This window comes from Falco rusticolus, chromosome 8, assembly GCF_015220075.1.
Source record: "Falco rusticolus isolate bFalRus1 chromosome 8, bFalRus1.pri, whole genome shotgun sequence".
Lineage (NCBI taxonomy): Eukaryota > Metazoa > Chordata > Aves > Falconiformes > Falconidae > Falco > Falco rusticolus.
In genome coordinates, this window is record NC_051194.1 from 47,650,112 (window position 1) to 47,671,270 (window position 21,159).

General features: G+C 37.5%; 1 protein-coding gene across 5 annotated transcripts in view; it reads left to right on the forward strand.

Moving 5' to 3' along the window:
* Positions 1-21,159, forward strand: part of OSBPL6 (oxysterol binding protein like 6) — a 108,528-nt gene that overhangs the window by 59,998 nt on the left and 27,371 nt on the right. For 2 of the 5 annotated variants that reach the window (XM_037398111.1, XM_037398113.1), the window contains exons 3-12: positions 1,653-1,748; positions 4,920-5,042; positions 8,404-8,457; positions 9,759-9,872; positions 9,991-10,155; positions 10,652-10,784; positions 11,221-11,324; positions 12,224-12,316; positions 16,650-16,724; positions 20,958-21,123. In XM_037398111.1, the coding sequence (XP_037254008.1) occupies positions 1,653-1,748; positions 4,920-5,042; positions 8,404-8,457; positions 9,759-9,872; positions 9,991-10,155; positions 10,652-10,784; positions 11,221-11,324; positions 12,224-12,316; positions 16,650-16,724; positions 20,958-21,123 (1,123 nt within the window). The remainder of the gene's footprint in view (positions 1-1,652; positions 1,749-4,919; positions 5,043-8,403; positions 8,458-9,758; positions 9,873-9,990; positions 10,156-10,651; positions 10,785-11,220; positions 11,325-12,223; positions 12,317-16,649; positions 16,725-20,957; positions 21,124-21,159) is intronic. The other 3 variants (XM_037398112.1, XM_037398115.1, XM_037398114.1) reach the window with 2 other exon arrangements.

Here is a 21,159-nt window from a genome sequence, read left to right on the forward strand (position 1 = left end):
TGTGGCAAGTAGCTCAAACAAGCATATTAAATTATTTGACATGTAATGTAGGAACTTGTGCTACATAAATACAAATGTTTTCCTCATTTGACTAGCAATAGACATACTAATAAGATTGGCCTGCCTTTGATAAAGCAGAAGATTTCCAAGCATAGATGACAAAGCTCTTGCTTGTTGGCCCTGTGGAATGTGGCAGGTAATATAATACTGCTGCTTTTCCACATTCTTCACTGTAAAAGTATATTTTAAATAACTGAAAATAAATGCTGATTATTGTTGCATAGTGGCAGGGATGCTTATTAATCTCCACCGACAACAGAGACAATCCCCATATTTTCATAATGTCATTCACAATTGCACATTGAAAGAGAACAATGAAGGTCTGTGTTGCTCTGCAGCAAGATGGGGTCTGTGTTATATATGCATTTATATGAATAGCTGTGTTTATTTTCATTTAGTTTGTTTATAGTCCTCATGCACTTAGTTATCTGTATAAACAATAATATTTACTCTGCTGTTTCTATGTATTTTTATATTCCCTGATTGTTTCTGTTGTCACTTGTACCTGTGTAATCTTTTTCAGTGAAGGTAAATACGCTTAATTGTGAACAAAATATAATTGCCATTTTCAGTTGAGAAAAACTTACCCTTTTCAGAGGGTAATTGCAATTGCAAGTTTGTCATTGTGCTACATGTCCTGGAAATTAAATAGTTTTATGTTATGCCAAAGAGATACTACTGCCATGTTGTGCTGGAATTCATAAGAAATAATAATATGAAATATAGCAAAATTTCACCAGAGAATGAAATGCAAATTCAAACAGGCAGAATGTGGTTATTTTCTCCTGTAGCAAAAATGCTTTTTCTTTTACAAAATACAAGTGAAACAATTCTGGAAAATGGGAAGACATTTTTAGATGTCAAGAATAGAAGTTTTTTCAGGACTAGTTGTGACATTATATATTTTATTTTTGTACCATGCTTTGAAGATACAAATTTTTATAGTATTGTCATACATAAAACCAGCTGTAATTGTTTAAGATCATTGCTTTCCCTAAATGTTCACCAGTGAGCCCATCAGCTGAGATCCAGTAACTGATCTTGTGATCTCATGTACTGAGTTACTTCACCTCAATTGAGTAGCCAATAACACAATGCTAAGGTGTGATAATGAATATGTTAGAGGCACTTAATATCTTACGAGAAATGGCTTGCTTCAGAAATGAATGTAGGACAGTGCCAACTAAATGATATGTATACTTAAAGGGTCTTGTATCTTAGCAGAAAACATAGTATGTCTGGCTAGGAGCACTTTGCATCTTGGTGGGTAAGAACTGTATTACTTGTCTTTCCTGTTTTTTTTTTTAGTTTGCAGTTATTTCTAGACAGAGTAATTAGTTTAAAAACCAATAATAAAAAAAGAAAGAGTGGAAGGAGAGAGAGAGATGTATGGCCTCAGAAGACAAACTATTTCTGCAGTTATGTCATGTGTGGGAAGTACTTGGTACATTTTGAGCCATGATGCTGATATTTTATACAAGGAGTGTAATTTTTAGTCATTGATTACCTAACATGTATTTTAAACAGTAACACTGAATTATAAGTTGTTATCTTTAAATATTTTTTTTGTTTGTTTTTGGTGGTTTTTTTAGAGTGTTCATATTCTGGAGCGGAAGGCTTCTTCAGGAAGCACAGACCCTTCTTTAAGCAAGCAGTTCCTTGAAAGCGACCCTATTTCTCTATCCAAGGTAGGCAAAAACGTGGGATGTAATCTGGGTGAGGAGTTGCCCTCTGTAGTTACAAAGTAGTTTGGCTGACAGCTTTGGGTTATTGTTTTATATGATTCTACTGTTGAGTATATTGTGAACGTGCCCTGGAGGCTCCTATTCCCCAGCTGAGGTGTTAGAGGGGCCAGTAACCTTTAGTAAATATTATATTAACAAAATCAAGGATTTGGATGGGGCTGGTGGTCTGGTTTCTTTTCTGTTTTTGTTGTTGCTCATGGATGGCCCCCAGGAACAAGTTTTACAATCTCAGAGTATGGGGCTAGAAGGGACTTTGATAAAACGAACCAGTTCAGTCCTCATATTAAGATAGAGGAAATCATATCCAGGTCCAAAAGTGCTTCTAATTAATAATTATATAAATTTTAAAAATATGTCCTAATGATATTCTTTTTAGGTAGTTTCTTAAAGTTTGAAATTTAAAATCTCTCGCTGATACATTTCCTGGGGCAGAGAAGTGGATAGAACTGTAGGGGTAACATCACCAGTTGCTGAAAGGTGCAGCCTTGTGAGTGGTGCTTTGCAGTCAACTTCTTCCTGGCTGAGTTCTTAAGTTTTGGAATAACTGATTCCAAATAAGTTTAATTCCATATAAAGGAGGCTTCATTTTACAATACTTCATATGAAAAAGACTATTACTGAAAAGAAATGCTTTGCAGTCAAAATTCTGGGTTCAGAAGGTTGTTGGTAGTGGCTCCCTTACTCCCAATACCTGGGGCATATGCAGACCCTGGGACTGTGAATTGTGCTTGTGTTCCCCTGGTCCTGCTGCTTCATGCAGAGCTTTTCCTCACATAATATGTAGAGAATCACGGAAGTTCTAATGTACTAATGCCATACTTGAGAATTGGCATCAGATGAAGACCCTTCAAGCATATCACTTTCACGCTAGTTTTCCTGTTTCTGGCTGCTCTTGCATAATGTCCCTTGTGTTAAGCATACCTCATCACACCAAACCTGTGGGATGAGGCACAGTTAGGATTGCTAGGATGGTTTTAAGAACAGCTTGTAGCACTGATGCAGCAGAAGACGGGTATTCACATTGCGCTGAATAATCGCTCATTTTGTCCCTCTCTATCTGGCCTTTTGTTTAAATGACTAGCTATATGAAATTGTGTGATTTCTAGTTGAGAAGTAGTCAATACTGATGTTATCTAGTAGAGAAAAGGCTTATGCCTGCAGCTGATCTTCTAAAGGAAAAATCAATATGGTGAAGAATCAGTTGGCGGAGCTGTGGAGAGTTTCTCTGCTCGCCCCAGGGGACTCATAGTTTAATTTGCTCGCCTTAAGTGCCAAGTGTTTTTTTGTAGGAAAAATGAATGCATATATGTTTCCCTCTACAGTAGTGGAAGTAGAATGTTCAAGCAAAACACAGGGAATTGAAAAAGGTGGTTTTTGAGCATGGCATTTATAGGCACCAAGATAGTTCTGGTTTTATAGTTATGCAGGGAAAACTAAACTACGTAAACGTTTCGATTAACATTTACTGCAGTATGTAGTATTTGGGATAGAGCTTTTCACCCTTCTCAAAATAACAAGACCTTACTGAAAATTGTAGATTTGTAATTTGCTGTTACTTTTGAAATCATATTATCATAATCATACTATTAACGTTATCAGGGCTGCGTAACTTACTTGGAGATGTTACAAAAGGCTGACAGTGCTTGGATTTGAACGGTTTTGTGTGAAATGGAGGCAAACTTTTTTTCCCTTTAAATGTTTGTTACTATATGACCTCCTTCCTCTCTCAATAACTTTTCATAAAATTGTTGGGAGCTGTGAAAGATCAGCTGATAAAATTCAATTTTACAACTTTGTAGGATACAATTAGTCTTAATGAGCAGGCAATATGAAACTTTTAAATTGGTACAGAATTTTGTTGATTATAGCAGCAGAAAGAGAATAGAAATGAAGGCATGACTGTTTTTCCTCCTTAAAAATGTTGTTCTTTAGTTGTTCACTATGATATATTGTAAGTCTGGCTTGAATTGTACAGTCAACATGCCTAAAGTGCTAGGTACAAGAAATATGCTTTAATTGGCTCCCCTCCCTGAAAGGCATACAGCTGGTTATATACGGTCTGAAATAATGCAGTTCCTATTCTTTTCTCCACAGATAAAATTAGTTAGCTTTCCTATAAATTTCTCTTAATGCAGTGAAAGTGAATGCAAGAAGATTTTAAAAAAATAAAAATCCCTTTTGCAGATTTCTAAATGCGCAATTAGCCTGTGAAACTGTCATAAAGTGCCTTTGAAGACAAGAGCTGGCTACATTCAAAACCAACAACAAACCAACCTCTTCTGCTTGTTTTTCTGATTTTAAGGAAAAATTAGAATATCCAGAATCAATGTATCTTAAATATAGAAATATTTTATTTATTTATATAAATATAAATATATAAAGAATTAAAATTATAAAAATATAACACAAACCAAATATTGTACTTTAAAGATAAGAAAATGTGCAGGTTTTTGTGATGGGGAATACCACAAAGAGCACTGTTAATGTATGCCCATATATTTAACAATATGGTTTCTTGCTCCTTTGTTCATCTTTTTTAGAGAAGGAATACTCGGAAGAAAGGTACATTTACATCTGAGTAAACTGCCCATAACCCACTTGCAAAATGTCTTCAGTCCTTTTAGTTACTACAGTGCAGTGCTAATTTGCGGGGTGCCTTCTAGATGGACTTAACAAGTGGTCAGAGCCACCTCACTTCTATTCCTGTAGCAGGTCTGACGTTTCTTATACTTAGGTCAGCCACAATTTGGTCTTGTATTTGGATGTATTTATTTCATTGGGATGCAGTCCTTGTTGTCAACAGCACATCCAGACCCACCCTCAGATTGTCACTCAGTTACAGTGTCAGACTTCTTTAAAAGCTTCAACTTCCTTTTAGTTACCTGGTGAGGGTTAGACTTCCGAAACTGTTCTTATTCAGTAGCATTAAATGAGATACAGCTGGACATAATACAGTGACCATGTAGTTTGCTACCTAAATAAGCTAACTTAAAAGCATAGCCCTTCTTTACAATTTGTTTTGCACTGGAGGATTTGTGCGCTACATGCAAATGAATTTTTTTATCATGTGTGTGCACAGTTAATTATCAACTTGTATTCATGCTTTTTCACCAGGAACCTGACAGCTGGGAAATCATAGAGGGTCTGAAAATAGGCCAGACCAATGTCCAGAAGCCAGACAAACATGAAGGTTTCATGCTGAAAAAGAGAAAATGGCCTTTAAAAGGTTGGCACAAGGTAAATGTCTCATAAAACAGTCAAAAGATTCATTACTTCATTTTATGAGTTGGAATTTTTTGTCTAGAGGAAATTAAAATGTCCAATAAACGCCAAGGATTTTGGTGTATGACTTTTTCTTCAAATTGTGTAAAGAATTACTTTGCGCGCTAGAAGCTTGTGGCTTCCAGATTGCAGAGCCTGCTGCCTAATGTATTCAGAATCCAAGTGGAAGTTGTAAATAATGCAGCAGATGCCTTGTGGTTTAAGAGGTTTAATCAATATCCCTTTTGTTCTTTCTGATATATTATAACAAAATATAGCCATGTACTGTAAGGTTGCATTGAGTTTACATTAAAGTACACAGGATAGCAGAGGAGAGCTGAGGGACTTTTGCATGGATCCAAGGTGTTTGTGCGGGATAACATTTCCCTTCAGGTATGCTGACTGGGCAGATTTGCTCAGTTTTGTCCCTGAATTTTGTTTGTCTTGATTGCAATCTTCTGTGTGGGCATGGAGTGGGACAATGCACTTTTGCCGTTAGGTGTCTCAATTCAAAACCAAACCAAACCAAACTACCCCAAAACTCAACCCCAAATCTCCTGTTTCTGTTTAGTTGGTTTGGAGACATTTCTCCATGTATAATTCTACTTTATTTTAGCCCTAAACCTGGTGCTCATAAACTCTTTTGTCTGTGTTTTATACCATAAGAATTAAGTTTTTTCCCCTTTTATGGCAACAAGATTTGTGGTATCGATGCTCAGCCATCTTTATGTAGCTGAGGGTACTTGAAGCGGGATTATTTTCTAGGACAGAATGCTTTTTACTGCAAAGGATAGTGGTGCCATTTTATATACATGGTGTTTTTTCTGGGAAAGCATTCACTTTGTTTTTTTGCTAAATACTGTGGGACCTACTCAGGTCTTGAGTCCGAATGCAGGCCATACTAGTATAAGTTACACCTTTTTTTAATTTCTGTGTTCTTTCTTGTATGTTAGACATATGCCTGCCACCCTTTTTTTGCATGCCTAGCTACCTTTGATTTTTTGGTTTTGTTTTACTTAAACAGAGTTTGTAGTTTCAGCAACCAAATACATATGCGCTACTTGAATTCAGTCTAAGGGGTTTAAAGAATTTCAAATGACATACCTGAAACACTGAAAGAACAGAAAAAGAGAGCTTATTAAAAAAAATAAACAAACCCACCACAAACAAGTACACCAAAAAACTCCTGAACAACCCCCAAAAACCACCTCCATCACCCAAAAACCCCAAACAGTTAATCGGATATATAAGAATATATGAAATAACCCATTGATTCTACTGCTTTAAAATAAATTCTGTTAATGTTCTGTTTCTTGGACATGTCTGTTTATGTAAGGAACTTTATAGAGAGCAAGGGGAGTCCAACTGTCACAGTTTCTATAAAGGAGATCACTACTGATTATCTGTTTTTCATGCTGACTTTAGAGAAGTTACCTGTGAAAACAATTTTTAATGTGATTAAGAGCTTCACAGTTCAGCATCCCCCTCTACTCTGCCTTACATTTCACCTAAGGATCTACGCCGAACATATGTTTTGAAACTGTGGGTTGGTTAATAAGTTTCTTTCTTTTTCTTTTTTTTTTTTCCACCTGTTTTTTTTTTTTTCCCTTTTCCCCCTCACCTGCTGCCTTGATATCCTGCAATTTCTGTAACAATACTTTGTGGTGAGAGGCCAGTGAGGAATTCTAGAGACAGTAATTGTAGCATGCGCTGTGTTAGTGTTGCTACCAAAGCCATAGCATCCTCTGTCTATTCAACGCTGCAAGTCGTATTCTGACAGTTCTGAATGTGCTTTAATAGCATACCAGGTATGACACGTACAACTTGGAGAGTAGCTTCTCATTTTCTGAAGTGCAGTATGCTATGGAACAAAATATGAGGAAAAATAATTGTCTTTTGTGTGTGTGACCTAGAGATTCAGACCAGCATGAAATGAGTATCATGTTCTTGTGAAGTCAATTAACGACCATACCTAGTTAAAAAAACAACAGAACCAATACCCCTCCTGTTGTTTTGATATCTTATTCAAGAAGTTATGTGTCTAGGAAAGCACTGTTTTCTGGCCCTGCATGAGATATAGGTACCGTCTGCTGTGTGACTGACGTAATTTCCAGAACCATCTTCAGGAGATGTTTTCTGCCACTTAACTACTGACCCTGCTCATAGTGTCAATTTAACAGGTTCACATCATGAAAACACGGTCCTTCCTTTCCATGTCAGACAGCTTAGAGAGTCTAGGATAATATTTTGTTCTGATCTTGATTTTAACACAGGTGAGTGCTTTAGTTTAGACTCTAAAAATATGAATTAATTTATGTTAATTAGCATGTTTCAAAATTAGTGGTGGTAAACATAGGTTAGTGAATCTTATTTCAAGTCTAATTTTCCTGCTAGGCTGTATCTTTATACTGTGTGCCAAAGTCTATGCTAACTTGTCTGCAATGCAGCTTGGGTGGTGTGACATACACAAGCTAGGGCAACTTTAGTTGCAGGAGAAACACACTGTGAATAGAGATTTCTGCTCTCTGCTGTAAGAGCCAGTCAGCAAAATGAAGGTGTAGCAATGGCACAGATAGGCATCGTCAGGTGAGCCTAGCCCCGGGGACTTTGTCAATGAAGATATGGTGGCTCATACCATATCAATGGCTAACGCTCAAAATGTAAGCACTCATGTGACTTGGGTATGTTGCTGGGAATGCTGTTACACTTGTATTGATAACTGTATTTGCTAGATTACAGCTAGAAAAGGTATAATCAGCACAAATTACAATCTCATCTTTACCTGACTGTGTAGAGGTCTGTCAGGAGGCACAGAGTTTTGGGTGGTAGAGCCGGATTTCACAGCCTGTGGTTTTTTTCTCAGCTGGAGATCAAGGAGACCACAAGAACATCCGTATGTGGGTCTTCCTTTTGCACTAGGAAAGTCTTTTCAGTTTTTGGATAGGGAAAGTAGGTTGTTAATTTTAAATGTGACCAGCTTCTGTGGAAGGAAAACGGGAAGAAAATGAAGAAACAGACGTAAATCTTGACCTACAATGTCTTTCTTATAGAGTTTATTGAATTGGCTGGAAAACTGAAAAAATACCCTTCGTTATTGAGGTTTGTTAAGTTAAACCTAGAACATAATGTTGAAAAAAGAATAGTTTTTCTTGCTTAGAGGACAAATGTTGTCAAAAACAAGCAAGAAAATTATTCAGTACTGTATTTATCCTCTCTTTCCAAACCACAAACATTCCTTAATTGCTACAGAGTAATCCTTTGCTTTCGCAGATGAATTATTACACATGGTTTAAATTGCATGTGCTTATTAAAAAAGAATGATTTCTTTTTCTTTCAGAGGTTCTTTGTCCTGGATAATGGAATGTTGAAATATTCAAAGTCACCAATTGATGTAAGTAAAGGTGAAGACCATTTTAAAATTTGTATTGGAATTCAGCCTGCCAGGGTGATCGAATCTCATGCACACTCTGGGCATATTGTTGTGGTTTAACCCTAGCTGGCAACTAAGTACCACGCAGCTACTCATTCACTTCCCCCTTGCCTGCCCACCAGCAGGATGGAGAGGGGAATCGGAAAAAGGTACAGCCTGTGGGCTGAGATAAGAACAGTTAATAATTGAAATAAAGTAAAATATGATGATGATTGTGATTATGAGAATAATAATAGTAATAGTAATGAAAAAGGAGATAAAGAGAGAGAGAGGAATAAAACCCAAGAAAAACAAGTGACGTACAATACAATTGCTCACTACCCACTGACCAATGCCCATCTAGTTCCTGAGCCTCCCAGCCAGCTCCCCTCAGTTTATACACTGAGCATGAAGTTCTGTGTTATGGAATATCCCTTTGGCTAGTTCAGGGCAGCTGTCCTGGCTCTGCTCCCTCCCGGCTTCTTGTGTACCCCCTCACTGGCAGAGCACCGGAAACTGAAAAGTCCTTGACTTGGAGTAAGCACTACTTAGCAATATGTAAAACATCGGTGTGTTATCAACATTGATCTCATACTAAATCCAAACCACAGCACTGTACTAGCTGCTAAAAAGAAAATTAGCTCTATCCCAGCTGAAACCAGGGCATATATTTATGACAACGCACACGTGAAAGTTGTTGATGAATTCAAAGAGAGATCTTGTATGGAAAGTGTGTAAGGTTTTAATTCTGTCCTCAAGAATTCTACCTTTTCTTACTTCTATGAAAATAAAAACTAGATTACTTAAAGTAGTTTATTTAATGAAGGTACTTGAGAGATTAGCCTCATGTATTTTTCAACTTTTATGTCCGCCAGAGCTGATTATTCTGAGATGTGTGGATAAGACAGAGAATTGATTAGAATGTACTCAAGAGATGTGAAGGGTAGTGTTAAATTAGATCTGCTACCAATAACTATCAAGCGGTAGCAGCAGGGAGCTAAGTATGGTCTAATTTTCTCTGCTTCTGACTTACCTGTAGCTGTGTACTGGTGTGAACCAACACTCTTTTAACATTGGAGTTGGCTCTGCACCAAGCACTTGTGAGATGCTTTTTTCTGTCTATACATACAGTGGTTAGTCTGACTACAGGTTTTATTTTTTAATATGGCTTTATATTAAATTGTTCATAAAATGCGAAGTGATTTCAGCCAGATATTTTTCTGTTAGATATAGTGGAGAATTTTGTGTTACTACCAATTTCTTACCATACTTTTTGATTTTAGATACAAAAAGGCAAAGTCCATGGGAGCATTGATGTTGGTTTATCAGTTATGTCTATAAAAAAGAAGGCTCGTAGAATAGATCTTGACACAGAAGAACACATCTATCATCTGAAGGTAAAAAGTGTTGCAAATACTTATCTCTTTTCATCTGCAGTGGAAATAAATAAAAATGTAAAAGATGTGCAGAAAAGTAGTATTTTGAATGCTTTCTTGATAGTGAATTTGTTTCCAGGTGAAGTCCCAGGATTCATTTGATGCATGGGTTTCAAAATTACGCCACCACCGGTTGTACCGTCAGAATGAGATTGTGAGATCTCCCAGAGATGCTAGCTTTCATATATTCCCTTCAGCCTCTACTACAGAGTCTTCACCAGCTGCTAATGTGTCGGATGGAAAGGTATGTTGTGTTCTTTGAAAACTCATGCCTGCTGGGCCTGCTTGTGGGCAGTTTCAGTGGGCTTTGCTTGTAATGCCAGTAAAGAGGAGTTTCTACTGTGGGAACCAAAGGCCAGCAAAAAGCTGTGAGACTGTGCAGCCTTCATTAACGGGCTGCTGTAGAGACCTTGCAAAGAGTCCACCATCCCCACAAGAATTTATACTTACCTTTGTCATCAGGGATAAATCTGTCTCTTTACTATTTGATAACCTTCTGTCTCTTAAACAACAGCTTTTCTAACTGGTGGTTAGCAAACACAGTTGGCTTGTGAGGTTCTTGGTTTGGTTCTCCAGTATGCTGATCAGAAAAATCTGCATCTTGGGGAACTATATAGTCAAATCACAGATGTCACTGAAATCACAATGCATATTTCGTTTTCTTATTCTGAAATAGCATGGGGATCACATTGACTGAGAAACACAGCAACAGTAAATTTAAGCATTTTATTATGCCGTAGGTGCAACAAAATAGCTTCCCCTGGCAGTCTTCTATACCTTGTAGTAACAGCCTTCCTGCCACCTGCACTACTGGTCAGAGTAAAGTAGCAGCCTGGTTGCAGGACTCAGAAGAAATGGACAGATGTGCTGAAGGTTAGTCTTAACCTTTTCATGGCTTGTTCTTTCAGCAAAACTTCTTGTTCATATAAAATAAGAAACAGTCAGTAAAGTGGTTAAGTTGCATCTTTACATGCGCATGAAGTAGCTTTTCGGGTAGGTAGATACTTGTGGTGGGAACCTCCTTCTCTGCAAGTTTTAGGATGTTGCTTTTAAAATTTATCTTAGTAATCTTTATTATCTTAATGGATGGCATTGTTAAAATATGATCAACTTTTGAGGTCTAGACTTGTTGCTGACTTCCATAGAAGTAACAAGTGCTCAACATATCTAAAAATAAGCTTTTACTTACTACTAGGGATTTGGACATTTAACTTCTATAATGCAATAAGGTGCCAATGATGTACATAATGGTGAAAAAAAAAAAGTCTGAACTGAAACACCTAATGTATTTTTGTTTTATATCTGTTAGATCTTGCTCACTGTCAGTCAAACCTTGTGGAACTCAGTAAACTTCTTCAAAATTTAGAAATACTACAGAGAACTCAGTCAGCACCAAATTTCACAGATATGCAGGTAAATATGCTTGAATATAAATCATCACACTGATCACACTGAAACATTTGCTCTTTGTGTTAAAGGAAATACAGTGATGTCTGTTAACTCAGAATGATTTTCTGAAATTATATTAACTCTTGGATGAAAAGTTTTATCGTATATGTTTATTTTAATCATGTGTAATAAGACATTAATTATTTGGGTTAAATAAATGATTAAGTCATTTGCAAAAGTGAGAACTGTTAAAATAGAGATATCTGTATACATTGAAATTGTATTTAAGAAGTTTTTTTTTGTGCTGCACAAGATATTTTAAGTTTTGAAGGAGAGAAGACCCAAAGACCCTCAGAGGTGAAGTTGCATGCCTTAGAAAAGAGGGCATAAGTACAAAGGTCCCAAGGGTTGGACCATTTCCCAGTTCAGGGTGAGTTTTCCTCTTGACTACAAGAAAGCAACAGCAGATCGTAAATCCTAAATACTTTCTTCCTTTTTCACTCAGTTCCCTTGAGTACACACATCTCCCAGTGGTGCTGATGCACTGGGAAGTCTAGTTCCAGTGAGGTAACAAGACTTTACCGTTGATTTCAGGAAGAGGTGAACTCTTCATTTCTCTGAGTAGTACCAGAATAGAAATCCATGAGGATTTCAAGATCTGGTCCTAAGTATTGTGCACTCGTGAAGAAAGTATACCAGTAGTTTTGGTAAATGAGCTAAGGATACCATGTGTTTATAGAAGTGTATGGATAGCTACAGCTGGTCACTGTAGTAGTTGCGGGCCCCAGCAGTGGCATTCTTCTCTTTACTTTCTAATTTGTAGATGTCTAATGCTACAGTTCTTTACTAACTTGCTGTACCGTCTGTGTTGCTTCTGTCAACTTAATAGTACTTTGTCACTTTTAACTATTTGTGTAATGTAGGCTAACTGTGTAGATATTTCAAAGAAAGACAAGCGGGTCACGAGACGATGGAGAACAAAAAGTGTCAGCAAAGATGCAAAAATTCAACTTCAGGTACTGAACGCACTATGTTTTATTTTTCACTGTACTTTTAGATTAACTTCTAAGCATGGAATGATTTATTAGCTGAAAGTAGGAAGTCGGTGTACTGTCTCTTATGTTCCTGATGAAGTAAATTAAATCTCAGTTTGTTGTTTAAAACTCAGAGAAGGTAGTGAGAGAAGTATTGATTTTACTTTCATTCATATGAAAACATTGCCATCTAGGGAAAGGAGTGGTATCTAAATACTAGTCAATTAAGGTGCAAAAAAGGCAATATGCATGCAGCATACGGGGATACTGATGTTCTATCTCAAACTTGCCAAGAAGGGCTGTTGAACAGGTGACATCAAGCTAAAAGAAGGAAATGTGAATGAAATACTAAACACACCAGTTGTCTTTGTTCAGACCTATACTAGGAACCTTACCAATAAGAAGTATTTTCACAAGCCGTCTCTTATGGAAAAGGCTAGTATGGGAAGAAAGGGAATAAACCAAAGAATAAGTTACGTGAAGAAAAAATTGACCCCATCCTGCCTTAGAGCTGAAAAGTAAAAGCACAGAAATAAGCATAATATTCTTGTATTATTGCTAGATCCAGGGTGTCTTACTGTGTTTTGTCAGTAGTTGTGTATTTTGAGGTCTAATCAAAAATCCAATTTTTTTTAATGGTTGAGCAACCATTAATGAAGACTATATTCAACTGACTACAGGTGCTAACAGTCACCACTGCTACAGAATAATTAAGTGTCAGCAACTTTTGATCCATTTAAATTCCTTGAAATTCATGCAAACTTTGAAAGCCTTTAATATTTCCCCTAGAGGCGTAATAAGGAGTTTTCTGTGACTCATTTAAAATTAATAACCTTAAGGAAAGAAGAAATTGTAGTTGCATCAGCTTTCTCATTGCAGCTGTTATAGGTGGTTTCTTTCTACCCATTATACTAGATAAATCACAGTAGGTTAAACAATGAAGCATATGTTAGGATGAAAACGATTGAGTAACAAAGGAATTTTGGTTATTGATGATGTCCAATTACCTGCATTTGAAGTATCAATGTGTTTCCCTGCTGCTGAATAATATAGACAAATAAAAATATCAGGAAAATGAATGCAAGTACTTGGTGCCTAGGAAGAGACAGTGCCAACACTGTATGTTTTTCTTTCATGCCACAGTGCTCTTAGAGAAATTCCTCTTCAAAAAAATGATGAAAAAATGATGAAAGCACTTAATGTATGATGATCTAGGATGGGTCATGAGGAATTACAAGCTGTTCCTGTGTTGCCTGCACTTTGCCAAAGTGACACTGGCTTAGGCTTCTGTCATTTTGGCACCTGACTCTCAGACTGCTCTTTGTGGTTTAACAGTTGTGCCTCAGCTCCTAAAATTCTCAAATGTGGTCGGTTTACAGGTTCTCCTGAGACAGTTTGTGTGCATAGCACTGCTTTACATGGGTCTGTCACTTCTTGCGCAGTAATAAACTCTTCCTAATTTGGGTCAGCATTAACTCCTGGCAAGTGTAATCCTGGAAATGTAAAGCTTATTTTGTTAGAGCAAAGCACTAAATTATTGTTGACTGATTTATATATTAATTTGCAGTGAAACAGAAATTAAAACTATTCTAAATTGTATGGAAGATGAAGACTCCTTTTTGGCTGCTTGTTTTAGGGGATAATGCTAATACTAACATTAACTCTAAGCTAGTTGCACTATTAATTCCATTTGAAGTACTTGCATGTATTTATTTTAGAATGAGCAGTCATTAGCTACCATCAAAAGACACTGATAGTACGATGTTGAGAAATATCCTTCTGGGGAGCATAAAAATTAGGGAGCTTTATATATAGGTGTCTTGATCATGAGTAATGGGGAACAAGGGTGTAATTCTTGCTAGCTTAGCATCCACTGCGTACAAAGCAAAGAGGGAATTCTCCCATCCAGATTTTGTGTTGTACTGGTTGGCAGTTTTTTGTTGAGAAGATAGTTTTTGTTGCATTCCTGATAACACATTCTGCAAGACGAATGCTAGATGTATAATGTGTTTAAAACATACTTTTTCTTGTATGAAAAGCTACTTGCTTGTCTTAGATATATGTATTTACCAATTAGGCATACCAGTTTTGTATGCAGTTAACTTGGCTCACACAGCTAATCCCAATGACTACAGTGGGGTTACTCCACAAAGTAAAATTGAGCATAGCATGTGTATATACGTTTGCAGGTTTGGGTATTTAGTATTGCTAAATTGTTTAGAATTAGTTTAATTTACAGACTTAGACTCAAGAGTAATACATGGACTTCTTCTCTGAAGAAAGATTGCTTTTATGAAGGTTTATTTTGTTTTTAAAAAGCCTATTTAAAGTCTTATGAAAATGGCCTGCAACAAGTTAGTTGGCCTGTATTCATTCATTTTACAAATGATGCTTTTGTACAAAACTTGAATTGTGTGGTTTGTTTTTTTCCCTTCATGTAAAAGACCAATTTGTCATTCTCATGACATTCTAAAGATCTTCAAAAGAAAAAAAAAATACTGAAAAGCAATAAAATGAAATAATGATGATTTAATTTTCCTCAAAAGCTCAGAGTTGTGAAATTCCAAGACTTCTTTTCTTTTTTTTTCTTTATTTTTTTATTTCCTGCCCCCTCCACCCGGGGAGTAGTTTAATGGAAAACTATATAGTATGGAGCAACCTGAAAAGTCATCTTGCTCTACTGAGGCTTTCGGCTGAGAAACGAAACCAGACCTAAAGGCTGACTTATTACTTTTCCCCTTGAATAAATACTTCTTTATATTGTAACTCAGATTTTGACCTCACTTTCTAGTGTGTTGAGGGGAGTGTGTGGTTCTGCAGGAGTCATTGTTCCCATTTTAATAATGTATACCTGCATTCATAATCTTGTAGATATATATATATATCTTTGTGCATATCTCTCTCTCTGTACACATAAATATTTATATACGTCCCTATTAGTTAAACAAGAATATGCTTCCAGACTCTTATTCACAGAATAGACATACTTTTGTGGAGCACAAAGTGCTTTACATGATGCATATGCTGTGTTCTTTGCTTTAACATTTTTACTTATATGGCACTCAGACTGCTTTTCAGAAAAGGTAAAAATGTGTATAGATTTAGAAATGCTGAAGTGGCTATACGTGAAGACATGGGGAAAGGAAAATGTAATGGGATTGAAAATAATTTTCTAAAAGCAGAAAGGTGGCTTTTCTAGTCTTCTAAAATCTTAGAATGATTTAAAAATGATAATGGTTTGATTAGACATTAAATAAAAAGTTTATGATAGGTGTGGAGCTCCTCTGTATTAGACAATTACTTGTTTCACTGTAATGTACCATGATGAAATTTTCTTCAGAGTAAAATAGAATCGAAATAAAGCAGGATGAGGCCACAAGTTAGGCATGCAGAAGAGGAAGTATTTTTGGAATACCTAGTTTTCATTTGTGCTGCCTTATCTTTATTGCGTTGCTTCGAAACCCAAGCCTTTAATAATGTACAGGAAAAATAGCTGGAACTCAAAAAAGTGGTGTGTGGAGAAAATGAACAAATAGGCTTAAGGATGGATGCAGAAATGCTGCAGCTGTGCACAGGGATGTTTACATAAGCAAGCTCACTATAACATACACACTGAAAAGTTTTACCATTGAGATGCATCCATCTTCAGTGACCACAGTTCATGCACTTCCACTAATGCAAAGTGATCTCTTCCAGAATTCATCTTCTAGATTAGGGGTCCTCAAACTTTTTAAACAGGGGGCCAGCGCGCAGATGAAGTGGCAGGCAGTCATCTGTGGCTGCTTGGATTCCCCCCTCAGCCCCCGGCAGGGGGGGAGGGGGGGGGGGCGGGGGGGATCTGTAAATACCGGGGGCCGGATTGAGGACCCTGGGGGGCCGTGTCCGACCCGTGGGCCGTAGTTTGAGGACCCCTGTAATCTAGATGGTCAAGTGACCCCCAAAAGGAGTTTGTTTTTTGTGTTTTCTACCATGCCATAGCATCCTTTTTGTTTTCTTATTCCATAATTGCCTTATGACTCTGAATGGCAATGCTAATAGAATTTTTTTCCTTTTTTGGTAGTCTTAGTGAGTGCACTGCAGTCCAACTCATCTGGAGATAATTTTAGTGAAGTATCTAGCTTTTTTATGTCTCTGGCATACACAACTGAAAACATGTGATATGTCCTCAGAATGTGTAGGCCATAAGAGTTAACACAATTGAAATCCACTTAAAGACTCTCCCTCTCCCTTTTCTGATCACCTTTCATCTTCCTGTGTCCCGTCACCCCTTTCCATCTGTTTTTCTACTTCCTTCTCTTCTTGCATTCACTGTCAGGAAGGGCCGGCACCGAAGGGCCAGTTCAGCACAACACGACGCCGGCAGAGACTAGCAGCTGCAGTGGCTACAACAGTGAGTGGATTTAAAAATCAAGGGATAGCTCTAAAGATGGGGAGCTGTGTAACTTGAATGTGTAATAAGCTTATGAAAATGTTTCTTGCGCTTTTTGGAGGTGTCCATGCTACCCACTTTTGGCTGAGTTTCTTAGAAGTGGTCAAGCCTGACACAAAGGAATTCCATAAATGTGGGTCTGAGCTTGTTTACATGGTAACATATCCCTCCTCCTTTACGCAAGTGCAAGTGACTTTTAGACTCAGGGCCCTGCAATATTTAAGCATGCCTTGACATACTCTGCTATATACTATACAAAATGGAAAGAAATGATCAAATTTTGTTAAAAGATTCTTGTAGCAGTCTATAGCAAGACAGCAGAACCAAAGCAAGTTGTTACAAACAACCATGGAATTACACAATTTCCTGGGTTTTTTTGTTTTTGGTTTTAGTAGTATAAGGTTAGTCTTTTCATTTGAGACACTTTCTATTACATTCCATAGTTCAAAAAGTCATATTACTACCTCTAGTGTCTGTATTTAGTTTTGCTAATTCTCTTAAGTCTTTGACTTCTGGAGCTATGAAATCAAGACAAAGGCTGAGAACTGGAGGGGAAAGCGCTGTCTGTGAAATCAAATTAGCATCAAAAGAATATCTTCAGCTGCTGCTTTATCAGGAAAGCACTTATGAGGGGCGCACAACAGAGACATTAATACTAATCCATCAACTGATTAGTACAACAGCTAGACAGGGAAGACCCTGTGCAGCCAAAGACTGAAGTGAGCTTTAAATACACACCTCTTACCTAGTCCAAGCAGTGAATGTTTTCACCAGGCTAAAGTACTCCAGGGTCTGCTGCTCTAGCCCACAGCTAAAATCCCCTAGATCAGACATAGCTTCTACTCAAGCTCAAATACCTTGGGCTGCTGCTACTTGAACCACAAAACTCAGTTACTGTTAGGCCCTTCTAAAAAACATGTAAGAAGTCAGCATTTCTCCAGTTCCCAGATTAACTCATCTAAATTTAATGCCCCGTAATCAGTTGACGCTGAATGCTGTGCTCAATAATTGATTGATGTTCTGACCTTATCGATCTGCCTGCCTAGCAGAGAAATCAACCTGCTTCCTGGTTTATGTGTCTGAGCAGTATCAGTGGGAGGCTCTAACCAGGAGGTTCCGCAGTAGTTAAATAGCATTGGCAAGAGCTGTACCAAGGAGTCCTTCAGGGGAACAAATACAGCTGGACTTAGATTGCAAGGCAGTAGGAGTCCAGGGAACCGCTGAGTTATTACCTGCAGCTGAAGTGAGGACCCATTGAGGAAGGTCTTGGAGGAGCTAGAAAAGGGAGCTGGAGCAGGAGGAAGGAAAACCAGAGGCACCAGAATGACTGTACTGCTGTTGCAGTGGTCATGGCAATGGCCCATTCTTCCTGGCTGATGTAGCACAGTGCTTCTCTCCCAGACAGTGAAGCTGTGTGTATAGACTGAGGGATACAGAATTATATCAGTTAAATGCACACAAGAAAGAGGAGGTTTTCCTTACAACCCACTCTACCAGGAACAGTCTGTTCCTACATGAACACATAATTTTGAAGAAGGTGATGGATGAGTGGGTATTAAGTCCCTGGCGTAAAGCAGAAAGGATAAGGTACATCTGAGGTCATGTCTAGAAGAGTGTGTGTATGGAGGAAACTGAAGTGATGCATCAAGAAACTAAATATTTTGAAAAAAACTCCAAAACAACAACAAAAATACAATCGGAAGAAGAATGGGTAGTAAAGTCAAAATCAAGTCACCATGGATATATAGAGAAGGCACAGCAGTGAAAGGAAAAAAGGGGAAGAGAAGTATGTTGGCAGTGTTTCTTGGACTGTTGTGTGTTCAATGTGGATTTTTTTCATTTGTTGTGGAAAGTAGCTTGGAAACTGTTCTGAAAGATGCATACGAGGAGAGTTCATGTCAATCAACAGTTAAGTATTTTTTGTTCTTGTGTTTAAAGCAGTTGGCAAAGCAGCTGCTTGTCTGTGTGCTGTGAATGTATTTCTTGCAAGCAGTATGACAGTATTGGTAGAACATGTAAATGCTATTTCTAGGACACACTTTAAAATGCTATTTTTCCAATAAATATCACCGCAGAAACTTTGCTTTTCAGCCTGGCCAACTGAGGTATGAGGCAGAAATGATGGATCTAAAGCAGGTCTCTTCAGCTAGGTTCATCATAAAGTGAATAAAAAGCACCCCCCACTCCACGTGTGGGCAGCCTACCTGCAGCTCTGCCAGTCTGTGCTGGGCTGGGGCAACGAGCCCCATCACCACAGGCACATGGGGCTGTGGGGAGTCTCCCTCAAGCTCCTGCATTATAGTTTAGGAGCAGCTTCTTTCCTGCCTTCAGGATGGGCTTTGAGGACTGGGTACATGCTTCCTGCACACACAGCTATCATGTAGCCACCTGCTCTGCCCTCCTGGAGCCACCTGGAGCAATTGAACCTTGGCGATGCTCCCAGTCAGAAAGTGCTGGGAATGTGCTCTCCAATTTAAGAAGTGAAAAAGTTTTGTGAAGGAAACTTGAAATTAACCTACATTTAGTCACATCAGTCAATTAACCTAGTTTTGTTGGGCTGTTGAGAAAGGCAGTCTGGTACTTGCAAAGAAGATAATGTGTTAAATATCCAGTATGAATGGAAGGAATTTATTCTACATCTCCTGTGAAGTCATCTTGATATGAGGCTAAAATGAGGTCCAATAAAAAATACCCTCTTTGTTGATATAGCTGGAGCTCAAAATACATGAGAGTAGAGAATGAAGGTTATACTGGATAGGTGCCATAGAGCTGTTATTTTATGTGCTATAGGTATCTTGGAAATTGAGGAAGAACAGGATAGAAAACAGGATTTTCCAGAGTATGCTCACGAGTGGAATGAGATGTGATGAATAGATCCAACAGGATTTTGAGGTTTTAACTGGGGAATCGGAAAACTGAAATGTATATTGATGACAACTTTTATAGGAAGGGATTGATAAAGCCATTCCCTGATCTAATCAAATAACAAGGTACCAATTTCAAATACTGATGGTATTATAGAACTTATCTGTTGATAAAAATTCTTAGTAATATGACTTTTTATGTTATCTGCTGCTCTTTATCATGCCTTGGAAGACACATTTTATATTTTGGCCCTGTTTTTCATATCTGAATAATTACATTGGGCTGCAGTGTGGAAATTCTTGTTTAATACATTTGATTAATGTATTAGATTTGTGTTCAATGTGTTTAACAGTGCTTAATATTTAAATAAAAAAATGTGTTCTGCATGTCTTTTCTTTGCATCTAAATTTGAAAATTGGGTTCTTGGCCTGATTTTTATACAAATGTGCAAATGGTAAAATTAAAATAAAATACAACATAGGCTCACACACACATGCATCACATATATAACAGTGGTAGCCATACACCGCATATGTAGTTTATAGATAACTGTTCAGTATACATGAGACATGTATGTAACTTCTAAAGAATTGCATGTATATTTTAATTACTGTGTCTGAAAAATACAGGAGAAAGATAAGTGGAAATGATAATAAACTAAATTCTTTGCTCCATCTTACTAAACAGTTTCTCTTTGTATTTATTTATGGTTCATGTACTTTAAATGAAAATCGGGTGGAGTTTTGTGGTTGTTTTTTTTTTTTGTTTATTTGTTTAGTTGAAGGAATATAGGAAAACGATATGCTTTTCCCCTCTTCATAGTTGCCAGTACAGTGAGTTTCAACTCCGAATGTACCAGTAGTTTTGAAAAACTTCAGTGATGTGTTTGATGATACTATATCCTATTTTTAGATCTGTGGAGGAGCTTGCATACTTCAAATGTTGATATTATAACAATAGTGTCATACTGCATGTATTCTCAGATGTCTTGATATAAACCAGCATATGTCATGGTTCGATTTTCCTGTCATCTTTTAAGCATTAGGAAATGGTTCATCTTTGTAGATGTTAGAATTGAAATTCTCCATCATTAGCTATTAGCTATGTATTTAGGCCTTCTTTTGTCTGTTTCAGTGAAAAATTTCAAGAGAATTCTGCATCAGCTGCAATGAGATTTAGGAGAGTAAGAAGTTACATGTCCACTCCTACCATGTTCTTTGCATTGTGAACTAAGTCTTTTGTTTGCAGAAGGAATTTGTATTTTGCTTCAACAAAGCCAAAAGGTTGGTTGCACCTTATACAATATTTCTTCACTCTTTCTTGCTGTAGGTCCCTTTCAGTGCTACAATGTCACCCGTTCGACTGCATTCATCCAATCCAAACCTTTGTGCAGACATCGAGTTTCAGACTCCCCCAAGCCATGTAATGGACCCTCTGGAGTGCTCTACCGAGTACATGAAGCTTCAAGAAGAATTCTGCCTGATGGCGCAAAAAGGTAATGGGAAATGTCAAGTCTTTCCTTTATTGTGCT